The following is a 25,507-nucleotide window of genomic DNA, read 5'->3' as shown; positions in this document are numbered from 1 at the left end:
TGAAAGTCCATATACACATACAAATGGAGATTTTTTTTTCAGGTATGAAAATATAAGTTTTTCTGCACATGTTTTAACAGCCTATTATGGTGCTGTAATTTCTATGTAATTCTATACCATTTCCACACAACAATAACTTGCATTTATATAATGCCTTTTAAAGTAAAAGTATAAATTATAAAGATACCGAGCTAAACATAGAAACATAGAAAATAGGTGCAGGAGTAGGCCATTCGGCCCTTCGAGCCTGCACCGCCATTCGATAAGATCATGGCTGATCATTCCTTCAGTACCCCTTTCCTGCTTTCTCTCCATACCCCTTGATCCCCTTAACCGTAAGGGTCATAGCTAACTCCCTCTTGAATATATCCAATGAACTGGCATCAACAACTCTCTGGCAGGGACTTCCACAGGTTAACAACTCTTTGAGTGAAGAAGTTTCTCCTCATCTCAGTCCTAAATGGCCTGCCCCTTATCCTAAGACTGTGTCCCCTGGTTCTGGACTTCCCCAACATTCTTCCCGCATCAAGCCTGTCTAGTCCAGTCAGAATCTTTATATGTTTCTATCCCCTCTCATCCTTCTAAACTCCAGTGAATAAAGGCCAGTTGATCCAGTCTCTTCTCATATGTCATTCCAGCCATCCCTGGAATCAGTCTGGTGAACCTTCGCTGCACTTCCTCAATAGCCAGAACGTCCTTCCTCAGATTAGGAGACCAAAACTGAACGCACTATTCCAGGTGGGGCCTCACCAAGGCCCTGTACAACTGCAGCAAGACTTCCCTGCTCCTATACTCAAATCCCCTTGCTATGAAGGCCAACATACCATTTGCCGCCTTCACCGCCTGCTGTACCTGCATGCCAACTTTCAATGACTGATGAACCATGACACCCAGGTCTCGCTGCACCTCCCCTTTTCCTAATTTTCCGCCATTCAGATAATATTCTGCCTTCGTGTTTTTGCCCCCAAAGTGGATAACCTCACATTTATCCACATTACACTGCATCTGCCATGTATTTGCCCACTCGCCTAACCTGTCCAAGTCACCCTGCTGCCTCTTAGTGTCCTCCTCACAGATCACACCGCCACCAAGTTTAGTGTCATCTGCAAACTTGGAGATATTACACTCAATTCCATCATCTAAATCATTAATATATATTATAAAGAGCTGGGGTCCCAGCACTGAGCCCTGCTGCACTCCACTAGTTACTGCCTGCCATTCTGAAAAGGACCCGTTTATCCCGACTCTCTTCTTCCTGTCTGCCGACCAGTTCTCTATCCACGTTGGTACATTACCCCCAGTACCATGTGCTTTGATTTTGCACACCAATCTCTTGTGTGGGACCTTGTCAAAAGCCTTTTGAAAGTCCAAATGCACCATATCCACTGGTTCTCCCTTGTCCACCCTACTAGTTACATCCTCAAAAAATTCCAGAAGATTTGTCAAGCATGATTTCCCTTTCATAAATCCATGCTGACTTGGACCAATCCTATCACTGCTCTCCAAATGCGCTGCTATTTCATTCTTAATGATCGATTCCAACATTTACCCGACCACCGATGTCAGGCTAACTGGTCTTTAATTACCCGTTTTCTCTCCCTCCTTTTTTAAAAAGTGGTGTTACATTAGCACCCCTCCAGTCCATAGGAACTGATCCAGAGTCGATAGACTGTTGGAAAATGATCACCAATGCATCCACTATTTCTAGGGCCACTTCCTTAAGTACTCTGGGATGTAGACTATCAGGCCCTGGGGATTTATCAGCCTTCAACCCCGTCAATTTCCCTAACACAATTTCCCGCCTAATAAGGATATCCTTCAATTCCTCCTCACTAGTCCTTCGGACCCCTAGTACATTGGGAAGGTTATTTGTGTCTTCCTTTGTGAAGACAGAACCAAAGTACTTGTTCAATTGGTCTGCCATTTCTTTGTTCCCCATTTATAAATTCACCCGAATCCGACTGCAAGGGACCAACGCTTGTATTCACTAATCTTTTTCTCTTCACGTATCTATCGAAGCTTTTGCAGTCATTTTTTATGTTTCCGGCAAGCTTCCTCTCGTACTCTATTTTCCCCCTCTTAATTAAACCCTTTGTCCTCCTCTGCTGTATTCTAAATTTCTCCGGTTTGCTACTTTTTCTGGCAAATTTGTATGCCTCTTCCTTGGATTTAACACTATCCTTAATTTCCCTTGTTAGCCATGGTTGAGCCACCTTCCCCGTTTTATTTTTACTCCAGACAGGGATGTACAATTGTTAAAGTTTGTCCATATGATCTTTAAAGGTTTGCTATTGCCTATCCACCGCCAACCCTTTAAGTATCCTTTGCCAGTCTAATCGAGCCAATTCGCGTCTCATACCATCAAAGTTACCTTTCCTTAAGTTCAGGACCCTAGTTTCTGAATTAACTTTGTCACTCTCCATCTTAATAAATAATTCTACCATATTATGGTCACTCTTCCCCAAGGGGCCTCGCACAACAAGATTGCTAATTAGTCCCTTCTCATTATACATCACCCAGTCTAGGATGGCCAGCTCTCTGGTTGGTTCCTCGACATATTGGTCTAGCAATCCATCCCTAATACACTCCAGAAGCACTCCAATGCGGTTGCTACCAGCATTGCTACCAGTTAGGTTAGCCCAATCAATATGCAGATTAAAGTCACCCATGATTACTGCTGTACCTTTTATTGCACAAATCCCTTATTTGTTGTTTGATGCTGTCCCCAACCTCACTACTACTATGTGGTGGCCTGTACACAACTCGTGTTTTCTGCCCTTTGGTATTCCATAGCTCCACCCATACCGATTCCACATCATCCAAGCTAATGTCCTTCCTTACAATTGCATTAATTTCCTCTTTAACCAGCAACGCCACCCCGCCTCCTTTTCCTTTCTGTTTGTCCTTCCTAAATGCTGAATACCCCTGGATGTTGAGTTCCCAGCCTTGGTCACCCTGGAGCCATGTCTCCGTGATGCCAATCACATCATACCCGTTAACTGCTATCTGCGCAGTTAATTCGTCCACCTTATTCTGAATACTCCTTGCATTGAGGCACAGAGCCTTTAGGCTTGACTTTTTAAACACACTTTGACCCTTTAGAATTCTGCTGTAAAGTGGCTCTTCTTGTTTTTTGCCTTGGGTTTCTCTGCCCTCCACTTTTACTATTCTCCTTTCTATCTTTTGCTTCTGCCTCTATTTTATTCCCCTCTTGTCTCCCTGCATAGGTTCCCATCCCCCTGCTCCTCCCCAGCAGCATTAGCAAACACTCCCCCTAGGACATTGGTTCTGGTCCTGCCCAGGTGCAGACTGTCCAGTTTGTACTGGTCTCACCTCCCCCAGAACCGGTTCCAATGTCCCAGGAATTTGAATCCCTCCCCTCTGCACCACTGCTCAAGCCACGTATTCATCTGAGCTATCCTGCGATTCCTACTCTGACTAGCACATGGCACTGGTCGCAATCCTGAGATTACTACTTTTGAGCTATTGGGAGGGGTGACCAAAAGCTTGGAGAAATAAGTGGTTCTTAAGGGCAGCCTTAAAGAAGCAGAGGAAGTTAGAAAGGCAGGGGGATTTAGAGAGGGAATTCTAGAGCGTGGGGCCTAAACAGTTAAAGGCATTGCCGCAAATAATGGTGCGAAGGGAGAATGCCCAAGAAGCCAAATTCGAGAACTGAGAGTTCAGGAGGGATTGCGGGTATGCAAGGAAGTTAAAGGTATCGGTTGGGGGGGTGGTGGTGGTGGTTGATGTCATGAAGGGAATTTAAATACAAAAGTAGGAATTTTAAATTGGAGGTCTTGGGAAGCAGGAAATCAGTGTACATCAGCAAATGCAGGAGTGATGGGTGAGCGAGACTTGGTGGGAGATAGGATGCAGGTAGCAGAGGTTTGGATAAGCTAATATGGAGGGTAGTGGAATGGAGGCCAGCCAGGAGAGCATCGAAGTAGTCGAGGCTGGAAGTGATTGTTATTGATGAGGGTTTTAGCAGTAGATGGGCTGAGATACAGTCGGAAGTGGGCAATGCTGGGGTGGAAGTAAGTGGTTTCTGTGATGGAGAGAATAATGGGGTTGGGTTGATGAAGGCGCCGAGGTAGCAAACAGTTTTCTTCAGTCTGAGTCAGTGGCCAGGGAGAAGGATGGAATCGGAGATAAGGGTATGAAAGTCACTGGCTTCAGCCTTCCCTATGGAGGAATTTGTGACCCACTCAAGACTATGTCGGCAAAATAGTCTGATAACAGAGGTCGTGGAGGGTTTGAGAGAAGCATTGGGAAGGTAGAGCAGGGTGTCTGACCCCATGTTATCTGCTAATGCTGCCAAAGTGCTGCATGTCGATGAGGAAGAGGAGAGGGACAGAGTTAGATTCTCGGGGTACTCCAGATGCAACAGTGCAGGAATGGAAAGAGAAACCATTGCTATATATGCTCTGGCTGCAATTGGATAGTGCAGCCTCACTGAGCTGGTCAACAAAGGAGTGGCATTGAAGCGTGTTGTGTTCAACCATGTCAAAAACTGGAGAGAGGTTGAGGAGGGCTACTGCATCACAGTTACAGAGATCGTTTATGATTTTAGTTCGGACCATTTTGGTGTTGTTGCAGTGGCAGAAGTCTGCGGGGAAAGATTCAAACAGTTTGTTTAGGTTGGAGAATGAATTCATGATTAGAGAGACTTAAAGGGATGAAAGGTCATCGTGATAGCTTCGGAGAAATTGTGTCCCTTTGGTTAATATGAAGCCATCCTTTTCCTGAATCTTTAACATTTATCACAGAACTCCAATACATTTTCCATATGATAGTAGGAGAGGGACTCTGATTTAAATTGGCTGGAAATGTAAGCATCCTGGGCCAGTGCTGTGTTTTGTCATTTGGTGTAAAATTAAGAAACTGAAATGAAAAATCGAAACCGTTTCCCACTTCCCTCACACAAGCACATGTCTTAGTGGAATAAAATGCAACGTTGAACTGATGTTGATTATTGATAAAAGATTTTCATGAGCTAGAGACTGGAAGGTGTTTGCTTAACATTAACTGTATTATCCTAGGGCCATTCATTTTCTTGTAGAGCAATGCACATTTAATTGAAATTAGTTTGTGTCAAATGCTTTTTCTTGCAAGTTATTTTTCATTTGGCAAAAATTGAGTATTTGTAGAATAAAGTGCTGTAAGGTGAATGGGATGTGGCACAGGCCACATTGAAACATTTCTGGGTACTTGGTGAAATTCATCCTTCATTGACCATATTTGTGCAAGAAGGAGGTATTTATTCACTTCAGCCACTTAAGGTTTATGCCAGTAAGAAAACACTGCATTACCTGAGATTATATTCTCCATTTGAGGAAGTTCTGTGTCTTGAGTTTGAAATCCTCTTGAATACAATGGAGAATCAGATTCCTGTTTTCATTTTTTTTTAAATATCATTTGTTAAAATTATTGTCTTTACATTTGTTTAATTCTGTGAAATGTTGCTTGCTCTTTTAGCTTACTTTGTTCAAATATTGAATATTAAAGAGAAACAGTTTGCTATATCCTAAATTATATATTTCTTTAATCTGGTCTACGTTCAAGAAAGATTAAAATGACTATACTTTGTCTCTTGATGGACAGTGATAACTTTGCTGTGTTCTTATCTGATTTCAAATATAAATGTGATCATTCTCAGTGCCAAATATGAATTGCATTTAATTGTTTCTCAACTGAGGCTGCCTGCTCATTTTACTTGGGACTGTTAATACTAGTTCCCAGGGACAAGACTCTCAGACCATCTAACAGCAAAATTTACATCCTGGCACCAAAGGTAAAGAGACAGGATAAAAGCCCATTTCTCTACCTATAGACCTGTAAGTTGTTCTTAATGCCTTCATTATTTTCTGTTGTTGCACAATTTTGACACTTCTCTAATTAGATTAACCTGATTTAAAATAGTTGCAGCTTTGCACCAAATATTCGGAGTAGCTAAATGCTGCATTGCTCACAACTTTCTGTTCTAGTGGTCTAGGTATAGCTTTTTCTGCTAGAGCTCTTGTTTCATGGTAAGATGGTTACTTAAATAGTTTGGATTTAAATTCTATGGAATCTATATCTTAAATAACTGGTGAAAATGTTAAATCTAAAGAACTTAAGTGGGACCATGTCAGTAGCTCTAAGAATGATGAATGATGCTCGCCCATTTCTAAATGGAATATCCAGTTCCAAGGCTAATAATTGTATCTTGCATGCAAAACAGCACGAGGATGGTTGGAAAATCTGATGGCGCAGGAATCTACAGAGCAGCTCAGTTCTATTTGTCACTCGACACTTTGGTGTTCCAAAAAAGCTACATTAACCTATTAATGGATTATGGTAGATTTGTCTGGTAGGCTGTGGATGGACTGTACAGGTCAAGGAATGTAAACCACTATTTAAGGATAGCCCACCTTGTGCCAGAGGCTATCTTTTATCTGGTGACCAGTCTGCCAGTTACCATCAAAATTAACAATTGTAACACCAAGACTTGCCTCCATATTTTTATGTAGAATGTAAGAATTATTGCAAATGCACCTCAACATTCTGTATTTAACTAAAAATTCTGCTTAGAATGCCAGTGGCAAAGTTTCAAAGACCACTTCTCATCCCTGTGGAATGTGGACCTCTCTCTTAACCAGAATTGTTGCCTGGTGCTTAGCTCCTTGTAAGTCGAATTAACCATCAGTGTTGAAGGCAAGAGTGCAGGTTTAGCGCCGAAATCCGTACACTGGGGTCATCCGAAATCCGGAAAATATTGCGAAATTCGGATCCGCAGCCCGACCTTCATCTGCTTAGCGGGCCTCCCTCCCCGCCCCGCCCGGCATGCCTCCATCCCCGCCCCGCCCGGCATGCCTCCCTCCCGCCCGGCATGCCTCCCTCCCTCCCGTCCAGCGGGCCTCCCTCCCGTCCGGCGGGCGTCCCTCCCTCCCTCCCGTCCGGCGGGCGGCCCTCCCTCCCGTCCGGCGGGCCTCCCTCCCGCCCGGCATGCCTCCCTCCCGCCCGGCATGCCTCCCTCCTGCCCTCCCGCCCGGCATGCCTCCCTCCTGCCCTCCCTCCCGTCCGGCGGGCCTCCCTCCCGCCCGGCATGCCTCCCTCCCGCCCTCCCTCCCGTCCGGCGGGCCTCCCTCCCTCCCTCCCTCCCGTCCGGCGGGCCTCCCTCCCGTCCAGCGGGCCTCCCTCCCTCCATCCCTCCCTCCCGTCCGGCGGTCGGGCCTTCCTCCCTCCCTCCCGTCCGGCGGGCCTCCCTCCCTCCATCCCTCCCTCCCGTCCGGCGGGCGGGCCTTCCTCCCTCCCTCCCGTCCGGCGGGCCTCCCTCCCGTCCGGCGGGCCGCCCTCCCGTCCGGCGGGCGGGCCTCCCTCCCTACCTCCCTCCCCTCCGGCGGGCAGCCCTCCCTCCCTCCCTCCTCCCCCTACCTCGGCCCAAAAGATGTTCCGAAATCCAGAAATACCCGAAATCCGGAATGGTCTCGGTCATGAGGTTTCCGGATTTCGGACGCTCTACCTGTACTTGTGTTTGCCGAGAGGAAATTTATTGCCTGTTGGTAACTTAGTATATTTTCTCTGTGTTTAAGTTGTATTGAAACAGGAAGTTGCATTGTAGTTATAGAATAATTCCTAGATTGAATAGGACAGATACCAAATAGTTACCAAATTTGCAGATGACACAAAGATTAGTGGGAAAGCAGGTTGTGTAGAGGACACAGAAAGGCTGCAAAGAGATTTGAATAGGTTAAGCGAATGGGCTAAGGTTTGGCAGATGGAATACAATGTCGGAAAGTGTGAGGTCATCCACCTTGGGGGAAAAAAACAGTAAAAGGGCATATTATTTGAATGGGGAGAAATTACAACATGCTGAGGTGCAGAGGGACCTGGGGGTCCTTGTGCATGAAACTCTTTTAGATCCTTGTGCATGAATCCCAAAAAGTTAGTTTGTAGGTGCAGCAGGTAATCAGGAAGGCGAATGGAATGTTGGCCTTCATTGCGAGAGGGATGGAGTACAAAAGCAGGGAGGTCCTGCTGCAACTGTATAGGGTATTGGTGAGGCCGCACCTGGAGTACTGCGTGCAGTTTTGGTCACCTTACTTAAGGAAGGATATACTAGCTTTGGAGGGTTACAGAGACGATTCACTCGGCTGATTCCGGAGATGAGGGGGTTACCTTATGATGATAGATTGAGTAGACTGGGTCTTTACTCGTTGGAGTTCAGAAGGATGAGAGGTGATCTTATAGAAACATTTAATATAATGAAAAGGATAGTCAAGATAGAGGCGGAGAGGTTGTTTCCACTGGTCGGGGAGACTAGAACTAGGGGGCACAGCCTCAAAATACGGGGGAGCCAATTTAAAACCGAGTTGAGAAGGAATTTCTTCTCCCAGAGTGTTGTGAATCTGTGGAATTCTCTGCCCAAGGTAGCAGTTGAGGCTAGCTCATTGAATGTATTCAAGTCACAGATAGATAGATTTTTAACCAATAAGGGAATTAAGGGTTATGGGGAGCGGGGCGGGTAAGTGGAGCTGAGTCCGCGGCCAGATCAGCCATGATCTTATTGAATGGCGGAGCAGGCTCGAGTGGCTAGATGGCCTACTCCTGTTCCTAATTCTTATGTTCTTATGTTAAATATAAAGTTTGGATAAATAAAGGAAGATACAGGATTAGTTTTGGATTGCTCTATCAAAAAGCTAACATGCGCATGATGGCTGAACGGCCTCCATCGGTGCTGTAAACTCCAAGGGTTAGAAATTCGGTATTGCTCGCTTTTTAGGTGGTGACACTATCGGGGCGCTATCTTTAGCCCTAGATGATGTCTACTGCATCAAAATGGGATATTCAGTTGTATCTTCCCAAGAGGAGAGTCGAGCGCTAAGAGAAGTGTTGCAAACTCCTCTTCGGGCGCTAAGTGTGCGATAGCATAGGAAGCCTACTCAATTTTTGGCGCTGGGATGCCGGCATCCTAGCGCCTAAAGAAGAAAAAAAAAATCCCGTTCAATAAATCTCATCCATTTCCCCACTACTGCAGAAAATAAATAAAAGTTGAAAAAGTGACATTTCAGCACTTGTCTTGTACCCCAGACTGTGGACCAGCTGCTCTCCCTCAGCGGCAGGCGCTACAGCAGATGAAACACTGAATTTTGCACGCAGGGGTGTTGCTCACTTCGTGATGTCACCGACTGGGCGGCGGCAGCGAATGCAGCGCAAGTGTGTCAGCACCACTGCTCAACTTTTACTGAAGTTTGTGGCAGGCACCAGCAGCGCTCGGGTGGGGGTGCGCCAATAGATGGCACGAAGCAACTGAATTTCTAGCCCTTAGTGTTCTATTTAAGTGTTTGAGAGTAGGATTATTGGAAAGTCTTTTGTATTTTTGAGAGTTTGCCCAAGAGGAGAATATTTAGAAAATACTATTTGGGCTAAATTGCCATTTGAGACAAACTGCTGAATAGTAGTGTTGTTAATAACTTAAATTGTGTTGAATTAAATAATAAAGTTGTGCCACTAGGTAATCTGGTTTAGGCAAAGAAGGTCGAAGGAATGGCATCATCAAATCTTTGCTCTGTTGTTAACTTGGAAATTTGAAATCAAGATACGAAAATATCATGCTTTTCTCCCCTTTGCAACTGTGGTCTTGCACATCATTCTAAATAATGTTTGAAATTTTTTTCTTGATATTTTTGTTAATGATACAATCATGCATCTTGAAAGAGCATATAGCACCTTAATCTAATTGGAGCAAGCAATACTTTCGATATTTAAAATTTCTATTTAGCTTAATTTGTTTCATAGAGGATTTTGTATTTAATGTGTTCCCTTATTTGTCATTTTTGTTGCATATTATTGTGTGAAAGAACTGCTAAGCAATAGTATAACTAATGGTTTTTACAGCTTTTGGTAGTCACTTCTGTGCACAATAAGAGAAATGAATGCTGAAACCTCATTTTGCACTAACCCCATGCACCATTCTTTTCTTCGGCTATTTTCAATGATACATGCTGGTGTTTCCAGAGGGGCAAAAAGACTGCACATACCATTTTTTTTAAAAAATTGCAATATTTATAATTCAACTGTAAGCTAGTTTGAAAGTAGAAACACAACATAGCAGGATAAGCTTAAAGAACATACTAGCAAATAAAAGCCATTCAGCCCATCCCACTTGTCTTTTTATTTTTCGTTTCCTACCTCCAACCTGTATAACAATGGCAGCCAGTGACCAGTGGGTGTCACAGGGTTCAGTGCTGGGACCCCAGCTATTTACAATATACATTAATGATTTAGATGAAGGAATTGAATGTAATATCTCCAAGTTTGCAAATGACACTAAGCTGGGTGGCGGTGTGAGCTGTGAGAAATTTGCTAAGAGACTGCAGGGTGACTTGGACAGGTTCGGTGAGTTGGCAAATGCAAGGCAGATGCAGTATAATGTGGATAAACATGAGTTGGCAAAAACAGGAAGACAGAATATTATCTGAATGGTGACAGATTAGGAAAAAGGGTGGTGCAACGAGACCTGGATGTCATGGTACATCAGTCATTGAAGTTTGGCATGCAGGTACAGCAGGCGGTGAAGAAGGCAAATGGCATGTTGGCCTTCATAGCTAGAGGATTTGAGTATAGGAGCAGGGAGGACTTACTGCAGTTGTACAGAGCCTTGGTGAGGCCACACCTGGAATATTGTGTTCAGTTTTGGTCGTCTAACCTGAGGAAGGACGTTCTTGCTATTGAGGGAGTACAGCGAAGGTTCACCAGATTAATTTCTGGGATGGCAGGACTGACATATGAGGAGAGACTGGATCAACTGGGCTTGTATCCACTGGAGTTTAGAAGAATGAGAGGGGATCTCAGAAACATATAAAATTCTGACGGGATTGGACAGGTTAGAGGCAGGAAGAATGTTCCCGTTGCTGGGGAGTTCCAGAACCAGGGGTCACAGTCTAAGAATAAGGGGTAAGCCATTTAGGACTGAGATGAGGAGAAACTTCTTCATTGAGTGGTTAACCTGTGGAATTCTCTACCGCAGAAAGTTGTTGAGGCCAGTTTGTTGGATATGTTCAAAAGGGAGTTAGATATGGCCCTTACGGCCAAATGGATCAAGGGGTATGGAGAGAAAGCAAGAAAGGGGTACTAGAGGTTGAATGATCAGCCATGATCTTATTGAATGGTGGTGCAGGCTCGAAGAGCCGAATGGCCTGCTCCTGCACCTAATTTCTATGTTTCTATATTTGTAGTATATTTTATTGAGAAACCTAGATAGTGCAGATTTGTAGTTAGAGTAAAGTAATGCTGTATGCAATTCCCATTATGGTGGGCACTTGCCCATAGTTTCTTTGGGTATGAAATATTTTGCAGTTGCTTTTTAAGGTGTCTTTATTAATGAGACAACTCATTGCTTCCATATTAGTCATACTTGGTATTTCCCAACGATTTGGCCAGATACCTACATAGCTTTATGCATTTCTGGGTTCTAGATACCTTGATACTCAATAATGAGCAGCAGTTATGTGGTTTTGTTTACTTTTCATGATATAAAGTGTAACCTGAGTGAAATACATAGTTGTATAGTACTTTACAACTCTCAAACATCTCAAGCACATCATATGCGATGAGCTGCTTTGAAGTGAAAGGAAGGAAGAATTTGCATTTATATAGTGCTTTCCATGAGCTCAGGACATCCCCAAGTGCTTCACTGCGAATCAATTATTGTTGTCACACAAGAATATAAGAATTAGGAGTAGGCCATACAGCCCCTCGAGGCTGCTCCGCCATTCAATAAGATCAGACTTATTTTCTACTTCAACTCCAGAATATGGCAACTAATTTGAGCTCAGCTAGTTCCACAAACATCAATAAGACTGTTTATAGTATTGGTTTGACCAGGACGTTGTTGGAACTCCCCTGCTCTCAGGGAAAGATGGCATTTCCAGCATTCCTTAAGCTTGGAATGGAACGTGAATCCACGATCTGACTCAAATGAGTGTGTTACCACCAAAACAAGTCTGGCAATATATTGGCTGTTGTCTAGACAAACTCCTGGGTTAAACTGTGTCGCATTCGAAAATTAGCTGAAAGCATGACCCTTTAGTTTATTAATGGTAGTTACTAATTTCAGCTTCTCTCGGTTATCTGACAGAATCACAAGCTGACGTGGATAGTGTGTTTTTATTTAAAACTTTGTGCCCAAGTTTAGTGCCATGATGTAAATGCATGGTAGAAATTCCTTTCATTAATTTAACAAAAAAGACTTTTCCAATAAAATGAACAGAAAGGGATTTTGTAGGTGAAATCGGATAGCATTATTGGGGCACAAGGATTGCGCCAGGACAAGTGGGCCAAAAGCACATTCGATATTGGTCCTCGGGCCTAATTAATTTAGAAAGTTGAACTTTTGACACCTGCTCCACATCTCCTGGCAGCTTGCTGGCGAAGCGGATTTAAATTTCAGGCCACTGACCCTGGCGGGGGCCCTTGGGTCCTGGGAGCAGGTGGGTAGGGTCCGAGCGGGGGCCGGTAATGGCCTTTGTACTGCTGTGGAGCCGGGAGGTGCGCTCTTACTCCTCCTTGCTCCACATTCCAGTATTTTCTTTAACATACCTTTTTGGTGGTGGTTTGGCCACAAATAGACTTGGTTATCTCAAACACAGCAGACCAAGTGCTGGTAGCATTCAGGGCAGTCCAATTTTGGAAAGGAATCCTGAAACAGGCATAAGCAAAGTTCCCAAATCCTGTTTCAGGTGCGAACCCTGGACGCCTATACCAACTTCCGAATATGCGCGCACATGGCATCTGCCTTATCAGATGCTGAGATGCCCATTTTAAGCCTGTAAAATGGGCGCAGCATGAACAGATTTCTAGGTCTTCACCCCTCTGATATTTGGGGTTCTAATGCATTGGTTGGCATTAGTGATTCATGCTTCACTGTTCTGCTTTAATAGTGAAAGCTGGTACTACTTGGAATTCATGCAGGGTAGCATTTATAATTCTCTACTATGATAGTATTTTAATTTTACCAACTTACTTCAGTGTTGTGATATGATCAGTTCATTTCTTGCGCACCCACTCATTGATAATACTGAAGATGTTACCGTTGATTTTAATACCATTGTGTGTACTTTTTGAACAGCAGAGTCTACTTGCATAGAATAAAGCTAATTTGGTTAGGCAGATCTAAATTTTCAGACACAAACACAAAGGAGCTACTTTGAAAGTGGTAGCATTCCTGTTACAATTCTCTAAATCCTGTTTTGATGTTTCTAATTGCATTATTTCAATCTGAAATATTACGAAACATGTTTGTATTACTATCTAAGGACGCCAGTACTTTACCTGTAAAATTATAGATGGAATTATAACCTTGGTTCTGAAAACTGTAGCTTTTGTTTAGTCCTGTCTAACATAATTGTACAGTACTCTTGGACAGTAAAGTCAAGGATTAAACCTACTTTAATGTGTAAATAATGGTAGCATTGGCTGCACCACCACCAAAAGATTCTTTGGAGTAATTGAAGATTTTCAGATTTTAGGCATGTGGCACCAAAATTTCCAGTTCCAGATTGATATTTGTAAATTCTGCTGTTCAGGCATTAAAGACAATTGAGAACACCAAGGAAATTCAGATTAAAATTTACAAATGTTTATGTCTTGAAGTAGGTTCCAATGACAAGCAATTGAATTGCGTTAAAAGCATAATTTGATTAGGGAAAAGAAAAGTTAGTTGCTTGATTTTAGTGCTGTGCATCATGAAGGAATGCTGAAAAATAATTCAAGGGAAGTTCCTTCATTGGTTATAATTGGTGTGGGCCTTTCCGATTTGAGGGTGAATGAAGGGGTATGCATTTTTGCTAGGGTTATGCAGTTTCCCATAGATGGGGAAAAACCAACGTTAACAATGGCACTAAAGTGTCCAGCCTTGTGAATAAGCAATTGGCCAATTGTTGTTTCAGATTTTTTTAAATAATTTTTCCACAGGAAGGTTTAGAAAATGAGTTACTCTTAATGTGCTTTTTTTTTTTAAATTAAAAAAGAAGGCACGAAACGGGAAGGTTGTTAATATGCTAAATGGAAGCTGTTTTGGAAACTAAACATTAAGCAGTTTGTTAACTTATCTTAATCAAAAAACACCTCTGCACTAATATGGGAAAGTTTTTTGAACCCTGTGCCTCTGAAGAGGGTGATAGAGAGGGACAGAGACATAGGCATATTGGCTGCAAGGTCTATCAGACTTTTAAATAGGATATTGTGAAAGATTTAAGCAGCCTTGTAGTTAGAAATGCTGGAGGAACAGTTAAAAGTCATGTTTTAAGTTATGTACGTTTACTCATTGATGCAGAAAGTTTGGCGTATTCTTTATTTTGTATCATTGAACTGATTGTACTGGTTGAATAGTGAAACTGATTATAAATGTACTTGCTGTGAGATAAAACAGATAGAAGATTTATATCAAGCCTGACCTCACCAAGTTTTTCTTAGACTACCTTCAGAGAGATCCAAGATCACAAGAGGGCAGTGTTGTTGCAGCTCCAAGTCACGCGATTGTAAAAGCAAATACAGGTACCCTCGTGACTGAATCCGTGCCGATTTTGTTTTTTTTTCCGGATTTCAGACAAGAAAATCAATAGTCTGAAATGCAGAATCCTTGACCGAATCCGTGCCAGGTTTTGAGCAGCGAGGTCTGAAATCTGGCACGGAAAGGTCTGAAATCTGGTACAGATTCAGTCGAGGATTCCGGATTTCAGACTTGATTTTCTTGTCTGAAATCCAGGATCCTTGACCAAATCCATACCGGATTTCTGGTTTTGCCTCAAAAATGTCCAATTTTCGGACAATAATTCCGATTCCGGACGACTCATCAGCTATGCACAACATGCCGGTTTTCGAACAATTCTGATTTTCGGTGGTTCTGGATTCGGGACGTTGCACCTGTACAGGGCCGTGCAATCCATTCCTACAGAAGCAAGACACTTAAGCAACTGAACCTGAAGATATCTGCGGTAGTTCCAAATTTGTAACGTCAACGTTTTTAAAACTTTAAAAATCTTCCACAATACAAGGTAGAATAGAAATTACTGTTATCATTTGAACATTTAACACATTCGCACCAAATTTTCCCTCTGTTCTAACAGGGACATTACCCCATTTATTTCAAACAGGTTAACTAACTCCTCCTTTAAAATAGCAGAGAGAACAATTTTCTACAAGTGGATTAAGCATTTGTACAACAACATCGTTGATGGTACAATTTACTCTTCCACTTTCATTTTCGATAGAATGCTGGAAATACTCAGGCCAGGTAGCATCAGTATTTTACGGTAATAATGGTGAGGCTATTGGTGCTCACTGTCATTATGGTGTAAATCAGACAGCAACTGGCACGTGCAGTAAAATGCAGAAACCAGGAAGTTGCTGTCCTGGTTGCCCTGCTCCTCCACAAATTGTGCTCTACCGGTACTTCGCCGATAGACTCGGCATTGAAATAGATGCAAGGGTGTGAAGTTGTGGTACTTGCCCATGTTTTCTTTCTGTCTCTTTTAACTCTCTCAATCCCATCTTTCTTTCCATCTCTATTTAGCTTTCTATATATGATTTTACATTGAATGAAATATTCTAACTTACACTTCCTGGTTTAGACTCTGCATGGCTCAATGATGTTTTTTCGATCTGATTAGTTGAGGAGACACGCAGTTGCTTGCCCTATTCACACAGGTCCCAGGCCCCTTGAAGAGACACTGCACTGTATCGCACTCTCAATGTTGCCGCTCAAAAGTCTGTCAGCAGCTGTAAGCGTAAGCGACCACCGTTTACCATTGACTGCTCTGCCATTCAATAAGATCAAGGCTGATCTTCTACCTCAACTCCACCTTCCTGCACTATTCCCATACCCCTTGATTCCCATACCCCTTGATTCCCCTAGTATCCAAAAATCTCTGTCTTGAATATGCTTAACGACTGAGCATCCACAAAACTCTGGGGTAGAGAATTCCAAAGATTTACAATCCTTTGCGTGAAGAAGTGTCTCCTCATCTCGGTCCTAAATGGCCAACCCATCATTCTGAATTGTGACCCCTAGTTCTTGACTTCCCAGCCAAGGGAAAAATGCTCCCAGCATATCTCCCTTGTTAAACCCTTCAAGAATTTTATATGTTTCAATGAGATCATCTCTTATTTTTCGAAATTCTATGGAATATAGGCCTAATCTACTCAATCTCTCCTCAATGGACAATCCCCTCATCCCTCGAATCAATCTAGTGAACCTTTGTTGCACTCCCTCTAAGGTCCTTCCTTTGATAAGGAGACCAAAACTGTACACAGCACTCCAGGTGTGGTCTCACTAAGGCCCTATGTAATTGTAATAAGACTTCTTTACTCTTCTACTCCAATCTCTTTGTATTAAAGGCTAACATAGCATTTGCTTTCCTAATTGCTTGCTGTAACTACATGTTACCTTTCTGTGATTTGTGGACAAGGACACCCAGGTCCCTCTGAATAACAACATTTTCCCATCTCTCGCCATTTAAAAAATATTCTGCTTTTCTATTTTTCCTTCCGAAGTGGATAACGTCACACTTCTCCGCATTATATTCCATTTGCCATATCCTTTCCCACTCACTTAACCTGTCTATATACCTTTGCCGCCTCTTTACGTCCTCCTCACAGTTTACTTTCCCACCTAACTTTGTATCATCAGCAAACTTGGATATATTACGCTTGGTCCCCTCATGTAAGTCATTAATCTAGTTTGTAAATAGCTGCAGCCCAAGCACTTATCCTTGCAGGACCCCACTAGTTACAGCTTCCCACCCCAAAAATGACCTGTTTTTTATTCCTACTCTCTGTTTTCTGTCCATTTACCAATCCTCAATCCATGTTCGTATATTACCCCCAATCCCATGAGCCCTCATTTTGTTTAATAAACTCTTGTGTGGCACCTTATTGAATACTTTAAAAAAAATCCAAATACACTATATCCACTGGGTTCCCCCTTATCTATCCTGCTAGTTACAATCTCAAAAAACTCTTAAATTTTCAAACGATTCTTGCTCGACCCTTGATTCCCCACTATTTCCAGAATGTTATTGATGTCTTCTATCGTGAAGACCGATACAAATTATTCGCTTAATATCCCTGCCATTTCCTTATTCATTATAATTTTTTCTGTCTCTGCCTCTAAGGGCCCCATCTTTACTTTTGTGAATTTCTTCCTTTTTACATATCTATAGAAGCTTTTACAAGCTGTTTTTATGTATCTTGTTAGTTTATTCTCTTTTTTTTTCTTAATTTCTTGGTCATCCTTTGCTTAATTCTAAAATCTTCCCAATCCTGTGGCTTACTATTCTTTCCTCCCATCCCATCCCTTTCTCTGTACTTGCTTAAAACCTGATATATCTGTAATATTTTCCAGTCCTGACGGGAGGTCAATGGCCTGAAACATTAACTCTCTTTTTCTCTTCACAGATGCTGACTAGTTTGCTGAGTATTTCCAGCATTTTCTTTTCTGATTTCCAGCATCTGCAGTATTTTGCCTTTGTATTAATTTAGAGGCTTTGTTTTGCAGTAATTTTTGGAAAACACACCTTTAAAAACAGAGGTTACAAGGAGTGCTATGAGTATGAGGCATAAATTGCATCTTCATGGATGTTTCTGCAACCCCTAAGCCATGAGGTGTGGCTTGCGCAATGTTTTTCTGGGTGACAAAGTCATGGGTAAAAGTAGCATTTTGCTAGATGCAAGGAACAGAAATAATTGACCTTTTTAATGATTTCTCTTCCCCACATTCTTGGCACATTTTGTGCTTTTGATGGACCTTTTGTTGGGAAAGTGTTTTTTGCCACACATGCTGTTTTTCCCCACCCTGTGTGGCCATTGAACGCACCTAGGTCAGTTACTTCAATGCTGTCTCAACAATGGATTATATTTCTCTCAATTAAAAATGAGAGATTCAATCTGTAGATAACGAGCTATAAATATTGTGGGAACATGCAACTTTGCAATGTGTTTGAGATTGCAGTTTAGTTAGTGGCTTTATAACATGACCTACATCAAAACTTGTGGTATCATTGATTTTTTTAATGACTATTATTGCCATTTTTTGGTTGCCCTCTTAATTAGAGTTATTAAGACACCAGTTTTAGTGACCATTCAAAAGGATATCTTAAACTCTAATTTCTAATATCTTATGCATGGTTTATGGCTGCTGGCTTGCACAGTACCCATATAAAGTGTTCTCTTAACATAATGTTTTGTATGGCTTCAGAAAAATGCATTATGGCGAAGATTTGCTGAGTGTGTGCTATAACCAGTGTTTCTAACAAAAGATGTTGGACTAATAACCTCCATCTGTTACTTTTATTCTTCTGTTGATCTTTGTGCTTTGCTGTGACATTAAAAGTATGGTAGCTAATGCTCACCTGTAATAACCTGAACTGCTAAAAGCTTTGCTTGAGGTGTTCTGATTTGAGTGTTGCAATTCAGCAGCTAACCTTTAGTCAAGTTGATAGGGTGTAGGTTTCAAAAGTGGATACAGTAACGAGCACATGTGTACAATCCTATGACTAGCCATGACCAACATGCAGGTCCTTTATGAACGACTTCTCAGAAGAAACTATCCAAGAACACAGAGGGACGCCTTGATAGGTATGTCTACATGACTTTGAGAGCAATTGTGAGTGTCTTTTAAAAAGTATTTTGCAAATTTTTTCTGCAGAATTCAGATGATCGTAAACCTTAACACACCGTTCTTTTTCTACTGATGGTATTTGCTTTCATTTAGTAGTTAATTGCATTTTAATGTAGACTTTATTTTTCAGAGGAGATTGATGTTGATGCCAGACTTGCAGAACTTTGTGAACAGATAAAGGTATGTGTATTAGTACAAATATTTTTGACCTTGTAGAGATCATAGCTGTAGTTTCCCAAACAGAACCCTATTAAAGGCATTATCCTTTGTGTCTATTAACATTTATATTTACTCCAAGAATATAGTGTACAAATACCCAGGGTATTCTGAACTGCGGGAGAGCTCTCGTCCTCGGTCTCAGCTGGAAGAGCATCTCGCATTAGTGTTTAGTGCAAGCTTATTAACCAGTAACTGCTGTAAGACAATTGTTTAGAACTGATCTCAAAGTCGCAAGAGTTCAATCTCAGCCGTTGCGGAGTTTGCAAATGTCCAGAAAGATATAGATCTACACTCCTACAGGAAGCCTTGTCAGACTTGCTAATACATGGCAGTGTGAAAGGTTATAGCATGGCTGATAACAAGCTTTGAAATCTGATATGTAAATCTACCATGACAGTTCCACAATTACAAAATACAGAGTATCATTGTAGCAGTGAATTCATGCAGGCTTTATAAGAGGACAAAAAATAAACTCCATATATAATGAAGAAAATTTGGGAACAACTTGCATAAGTTTATTTTACTGGATTGGCTTCATCTTGATGTCACTAAAATTATTTATTTCAACTTAAGTGCTTTAAATCCAAATGAATGCATTTTAGTATGTGAGGGATCTAGCTGTAATTTCTTAACCTGGTTGTGTCCTCATGTCAGCAGAAAACTCTTTTTACTTGTGCTGAGAGTTTCTTGATAGGTTTGTGACTCCTAACATTCATTTCATTTATGCAGTCTCATCTTTATATTCATCGTCCGATTGCATTGTCAGGTTATGGAATTTATCTGTTCCTCTCCTTCCACGTCCCCCCTCCTTTGGTTTTATGTGAATTCATTTAGCTGAGAATTTCAGTGCTGCTGTTTGTTTGGGAGAGGGAATGTGGAGGAAAATTAAAGTCTGAAAAAAATGTTAAAGGGTTCAAGTCTTCAGCCTTAAACGTTTGTTACATTTTTTAAGCTTTGCAGAAGAGCATGGAGAAGGGGAGGTGCCTCTTTTTCCTTTCGATAGAGCTGTGCATAAGTGAGCCCAATGTGTAGATTGAGAGGCCCATTATCCTGAAAAAATAAGATTACATTTTTGGAAATGTATGCTGTTAAAGCTTACAGTTTATGTCCTGAATTATAGCTGAAAGTGGAAAATCCTGATGAACTGCCGGAGCTGGTAAACATGGATCTTGCACAACTTTGCTCTTTATTGATGGCTCTTTGGGCACAGTTTATAGAGATTGTGTCACTACAAGGAGAAATCTCAGCTTTATTGGCAAAGGAACATCATGCACTTCGAGTAAGTACTATATCTGTCGTTTACATGTGAAAACCTTTAATTTGCAAGCAAGACATATGGCATTTACATTAGAATTATATAAAACTGGAAATGGGTCATTTGGTTTAAGCAGTCAGTGTAGCCCCCACAAATAGAAGCCCTATTCCCATATCCCTTAATCCCCTTTCATCAACTGCTATCTAACTTATTCTCAAGTGTTGACATGGTCTCTACCTCAGTTACCAATCCTGGATTCCACACTATCTCAACCCTCTGTGTAAAATGTTTCTCCAGCTCCCTGTCCTAAATCTCTTTCTTTTAATCTTATACCCATGACCCTGTTTAGAAGTCGTCAGCTTCTAAATATAATGTCTTAACATAATTTGCAAGCTCTATTGATTTATACTGTGCCCTTCTACTACTGCAACTCATTATTTCCCTCTTTTGCTACAGTTACGTGCAGGGCTGAGGCATTGATAGATTCACCATTACCCAGGTTTCCGTCCTGATAGTATACTGAACCACCATTCCGTTTAATCCCCACCCCTCTTTTCAATTCCTTCCCATCATTCTAGCTATTTTATGTTGGTACTTATTGAACTGCATCCTACACTTATTTAGGCCAGTTACTTAAAGATCTATATCCTTCTGAATCTTTTTCCATTGTTTCTTGTTATTTACTCCTTCCTATCATCGACATATTTGAGTATTTTGCTCAAAATAACCTTGTCTAGGTTACAGTGTATTAAAACCAACCTCAATTACCTTGCTGGTAATGTATTTCTCATCTGAAAAGTCCCTAATTGATGGCTACTGTTCTTTTGACACAAGTATCTCTCCAGTACAGTACTTGGTCTCCTAATCTGTGACTCCGTACCATAGTATTAATCTGTGTATGTGGAACTTTGTCAAAAGCATTTTGTTAAATATGTATCACGCAAAATTTAATCTTGGGTTTTTGGCATCTACTTTACAAAATTTACTGATACATTTTGGCTGTATTGCTTCCCTCCCACCCAATTGAATAGGTAAGAAGATTTTCAGAAGCTTTTTTCTGCATTGAACACCCAAGACAAGCAGCTCTAGCATATCAGGAATTGCAGTAAGTAATGTATGAGCTGATATATAAGGCAAAACAACAATAGCTGGGTTCTACATTTTATTTTTGCTGGGAAATAACCACCTTTCCATTTTGTGGGTGAAATATTTCTTGATATATTTTTCATGATGTGTCGTCATAGTCATTATATGGTAACAATTTTCAAATGACATCTAGTAGCTCTGAGATTAAATACAGTTTAATTTTAGAAATATAAATTAAATCTTAATGCAAGATTTTGTAAGCATAGTTTGTCACCTGAGAAAATAATTAGTATGTCTGATTTCCAAACATGCATCCTTAGTGTTTTTGTTTCAATTCTATCGGTCACAAGATAATTCTGAAGCTGTTTTAATTTGCCAAAAGTCTTGGGTTATCCTAGTTTATCTATAATGAATATTTGGCATGGCTGGCATCTGCAGAATTCTGTTACATATTGATAGGTTGGATGTATATCAATTTCAATAATTTTTAGTCTAATTTACCATACAGATCCTAGATTCCCATATCCTGCAGAAGGCGCCAGTCTTATTTCTGTGTGCACTTTGAGACTTAAAATCCATGGAACTTAAAAGTACTGATTTTCACTGAATTCCTGAGATATAAACCATTACAGAGATTAGTCATGTCTTTTATTCTGACTGGGGATCTGAATTACTTGGATTGACCAGGATAAACATTCAGCATTGCGGATTAACCAGGATAAACATACAGCATTGCATCATAAAGGCCAAAGAAAAGCTGGTTTCTTTCACTAGTCTTACTGATTATCAAACTAGGTAAGAAATGGATATTTTTAGTCCCGATTGAATTGATTCCATCTTAATTAACTTGGTATAGTGTACACTGTGTCTTGCTGCTTAAATAAACCAATTAGTTTTAACCTGTGTATAATGGCCTGACAGCATGGTATTTTCTGCCTTTCAAAGGGGACCGAAGAATATGGTGGGCATTCCACATGATCTCTAGTGGTTGATACAGTTAGGAGGTAATTGTAAATCTTACTTGCAACAATTATAAGGGTCCAAGTTTCAACTTAAGATTTGATTTGTTTATGGTAACTACCATTCTGTTATGAGTAGTAGACAAAGGAATTGGAAGAAACCCTGAACTGCAAGATAGAATGCACACATCAAATTTAAACCAGACCACGAGATAAATAGGAATTGAAGTATTTAATAGCACTGGGAATGCAGCATACTTCGATGGCAGCTATCTGAGAGGTTTCCAGTCAGAAGACTATATTTGAAGGATATTTTTTACAATTAACAGCAAGACTGGCCATTTGTACAACATGCCATCACTCCCATTATTTTAAGGAGCAACAAGGCATGCCAAGAATGTAGCTCAATAATGACGTGGGTGCATTATCATAGCATCACAGAATCTTACAGTTCTGAAAGAAGCCATTCAGCCCATCATTTCTGTGCTGGCTCTTTGAAAGAGATATCCAATTAGTCTCACTCCCCTGCCCTTTCCTCAAAGCTCTGCAGTTTTTGTCCTTTTCAAGTATATAGTCAGTTCCATTTTTAAAGGTACTATTGAATCTGCTTCCGCTACCCTTTCAGACAGTGCATTCCAGATTATTATAACTTTTATTTATATATATTTTTTAAATTCCCTTCATCTCCCCTCAGGTTCTTTTGCCAGTTATTTTAATTCTGCGTCCTCTGATTACCGACCCTCCTGCCATTGGAAACCGTTTCTCCCTATCTATGCTATCTAAACCCCTAAATTTTGAATACCTCTATTAAATCATCCCTTAAGCTTCTCTGATCTAAGAGGAACAATCCCAGCTTCTCCAGTCTCTCCACATAACTGAACTCCCTTATTCCTGGTATCATTTTGACAATAGTCCCCTGCAAGGCTATGGAAAATGACCGGGAGCAATCTAGTGTAAAAATACTTAATTGGAGGAAAGCCAATTTCAGCGGGATAAAAATTGATCTGGCCTGGGTAAATTGGAATCAAAGATTGGCAGGCAAAACTGTAGTGGAACAATGGGCTGCCTTTAAAAAGGAAATAGTTCGGGTACAGGTGGATACATTCCCACTAGGGGGGAAGGTAGGGCAACTAAAGTCAGAGTTTCCTGGATGATGAGAGCGAGAGAGAGAGAGAGAGAAAGATGAAGCAGAAAAAGAGCACGTATGACAGATGCCAGGTCAAGAATACACCTGCGAATCAGGTTAAATATAGAAAGTTCAGAGGAGAAGTGAAAAAAAAAATAAGGTGGGGCAAAAAGAGGATATGAGAATAGAATGGCAGCTAACAAAAGGTAATCCAAAGGTCTTCTGCAGGCATATAAATAGTAAACGGGTAGTAAGAGAAGGTGTGGGGCCGATCATGGACCAAAAAGGAGAGCTACGAATGGAGGCAGAGGGTATTACTGAGGTACTAAATGAGTACTTTACATCTGTCTTCACCAAGGAAGAAGATGCTGCCATAGACATAGTGAAGGAGGAGGTAGAGAAGATACTTGCTGGATAGGCGAAAAATTGATAAAGACGAGGTACTAGAAAAGCTGGCTGTATTTAAAGTATAGCCGGTAGATAAGTCACCAGGACCGGATGGGATGCATCCTACCTAGGACACTGAGGGAAGTGAAGGAAGAAATTGCAGAGATACTGGCCATAATCTTCCAAACCTCCTTATAAACAGCAGTTGTGCCAGAGGACTGGAGAATTACAAATGTTACACCCTTGTTCAAAAAAGGGTGTAAAGTTAAAACCGGCAACTACAAGCCAGTCACTTTAACCACGGTAGTGGGGAAGCTTTTAGAAACAATAATCAGGGATAAAATTAACAGTCACTTGGATAAGTGTGGATTAATTAAGGAAAGCCAGCACAAATTAAAGGCAAATCGTGTTTGACCAACTTGGTCGAGTTTTTCGATGAGGTGTCAGAGAGGGTTGGTACAATACGGTTGACGTGGATTTCGAAAAGGCGTTCGACAAAGTGCCACATAATAGGCTTGCCAGCGTAGTTGAAGTCGATGGAATAAAAGGGACAGTGGCAGCATGGATACGAAATTGGCCAAGTGACCGGAAACAGAGTAGTAGTGAGTGGGTGTTTTTCAGACTGGAGGAAGATATACAGTGGTGTTCCCCAGGGGTCTGTTCTAGGACCACTGCTTTTCTTGATGACTTGGACTTGGATGTATAGGGCACAATTTCAAAACTTGGAAATATAGTGAACAGTGAAGAGGATAGTGATAGACTTCAATCAAGAGGACATAGACAGGCTAGTAGAATGGGCGGACATGTGGCAGATGAAATTTAATGCAGAAAAGTGTGAAATGATACATTTTGGTAGAAAGAATGAGAAGAGGAAATATAAACTAAAGAGTACAATGCTAAAGCGGATGCATGAACAGAGAGACCTAGGTGTACATGTGCACAAATCATTGAAGGTGGTAGGGCAGGTTGAGAAAGTGGTTAAAAAAACGATTATGGGATCCTGGGCACGAAACCATGGATATTATGATGAACATGTATAAAACACTGATTCGACCTCAACTGGAGTATTGTGTCCAATTCTCGGCACAGAACTTTAGGAAGGATGTGAAGACCTTGGACAGTGTGCAGAAAAGATTTACGAAAATTATTCCAGGGATGAGGGACTTCAGTTACGTGGATAGATTGGATAAGCTGGGGTTCTTCTTAGAGCAGAGGAGATTTGATAGAGCTGTTCAAAATTATAAGGGGTCTGGACAGAGTAGAGAGAGAAACTGATCCCATTGGCATAGCATCGAGAGCCAGAGACAAAGTTAAGGCAATTGGCAAAAGAACCAAAGGCGACATGAGAAGAAACTTTTTTAAGCTGCGAATGGTTAGGATCTGGAGTGCACTGCCTGAAAAGGTGGTGGAGGCAGACTCAATCACGGCTTTCAAAAGGGAGTTGGATAAGTACCTGAGAATTTTTTTTTTTGCAGGGCTATGGGGAAAGGGGGGCCCGGTTAAGCTTCCTCCCTATCTCTCTAATCTCTAATCTCTTTCAGCCCCACAGGCTCGCCCCCCCCCCCCCGGAGATATCTGCGCTCTTCTAATTCTGCTCTCTTGAGCATCCCTGATTATAATCGCTTAACCGTTGGCGGCCGTGCCTTCTGTTAGTCCAAGCTCTGGAATTCCCTGCCTAAACCTCTCCGCATCTCCACCTCTCTTTCTTCCTTCAAGGCGCTCCTTAAAACCAGCCCTAATTTCTCCCGATGTGACTGTGTCAAAAATTTTGGCTCGATACTCCTGTGAAGCGTCTTGGGATGTTTCACTGTGTTAAA

The 25,507-nt window shown here is 41.5% G+C and overlaps 1 protein-coding gene across 12 annotated transcripts in view; it reads left to right on the top strand.

Moving 5' to 3' along the window:
* Positions 1-25,507, top strand: part of fam135a (family with sequence similarity 135 member A) — a 253,544-nt gene that overhangs the window by 120,012 nt on the left and 108,025 nt on the right. For 9 of the 12 annotated variants that reach the window (XR_011593824.1, XM_070884848.1, XM_070884845.1 and 6 more), the window contains 5 exons: positions 14,455-14,535; positions 18,538-18,615; positions 18,789-18,838; positions 19,998-20,156; positions 21,164-21,237. Coding sequence is in view for 11 of the 12 variants with exons in the window: in XM_070884848.1 (XP_070740949.1) it covers positions 14,455-14,535; positions 18,538-18,615; positions 18,789-18,838; positions 19,998-20,156; positions 21,164-21,237 (442 nt within the window). In the remaining variant the exon portion in view is untranslated. Of the gene's footprint in view, positions 1-5,789; positions 5,835-14,454; positions 14,536-18,537; positions 18,616-18,788; positions 18,839-19,997; positions 20,157-21,163; positions 21,238-25,507 lie in introns of those variants that run through there. The other 3 variants (XM_070884856.1, XM_070884851.1, XM_070884853.1) reach the window with 3 other exon arrangements.

This window comes from Pristiophorus japonicus, chromosome 7 (assembly GCF_044704955.1).
Source record: "Pristiophorus japonicus isolate sPriJap1 chromosome 7, sPriJap1.hap1, whole genome shotgun sequence".
NCBI lineage: Eukaryota > Metazoa > Chordata > Chondrichthyes > Pristiophoridae > Pristiophorus > Pristiophorus japonicus.
Note: the sequence above shows the minus strand (reverse complement) of the source record. Positions and strands in the feature narration are given on the sequence as shown.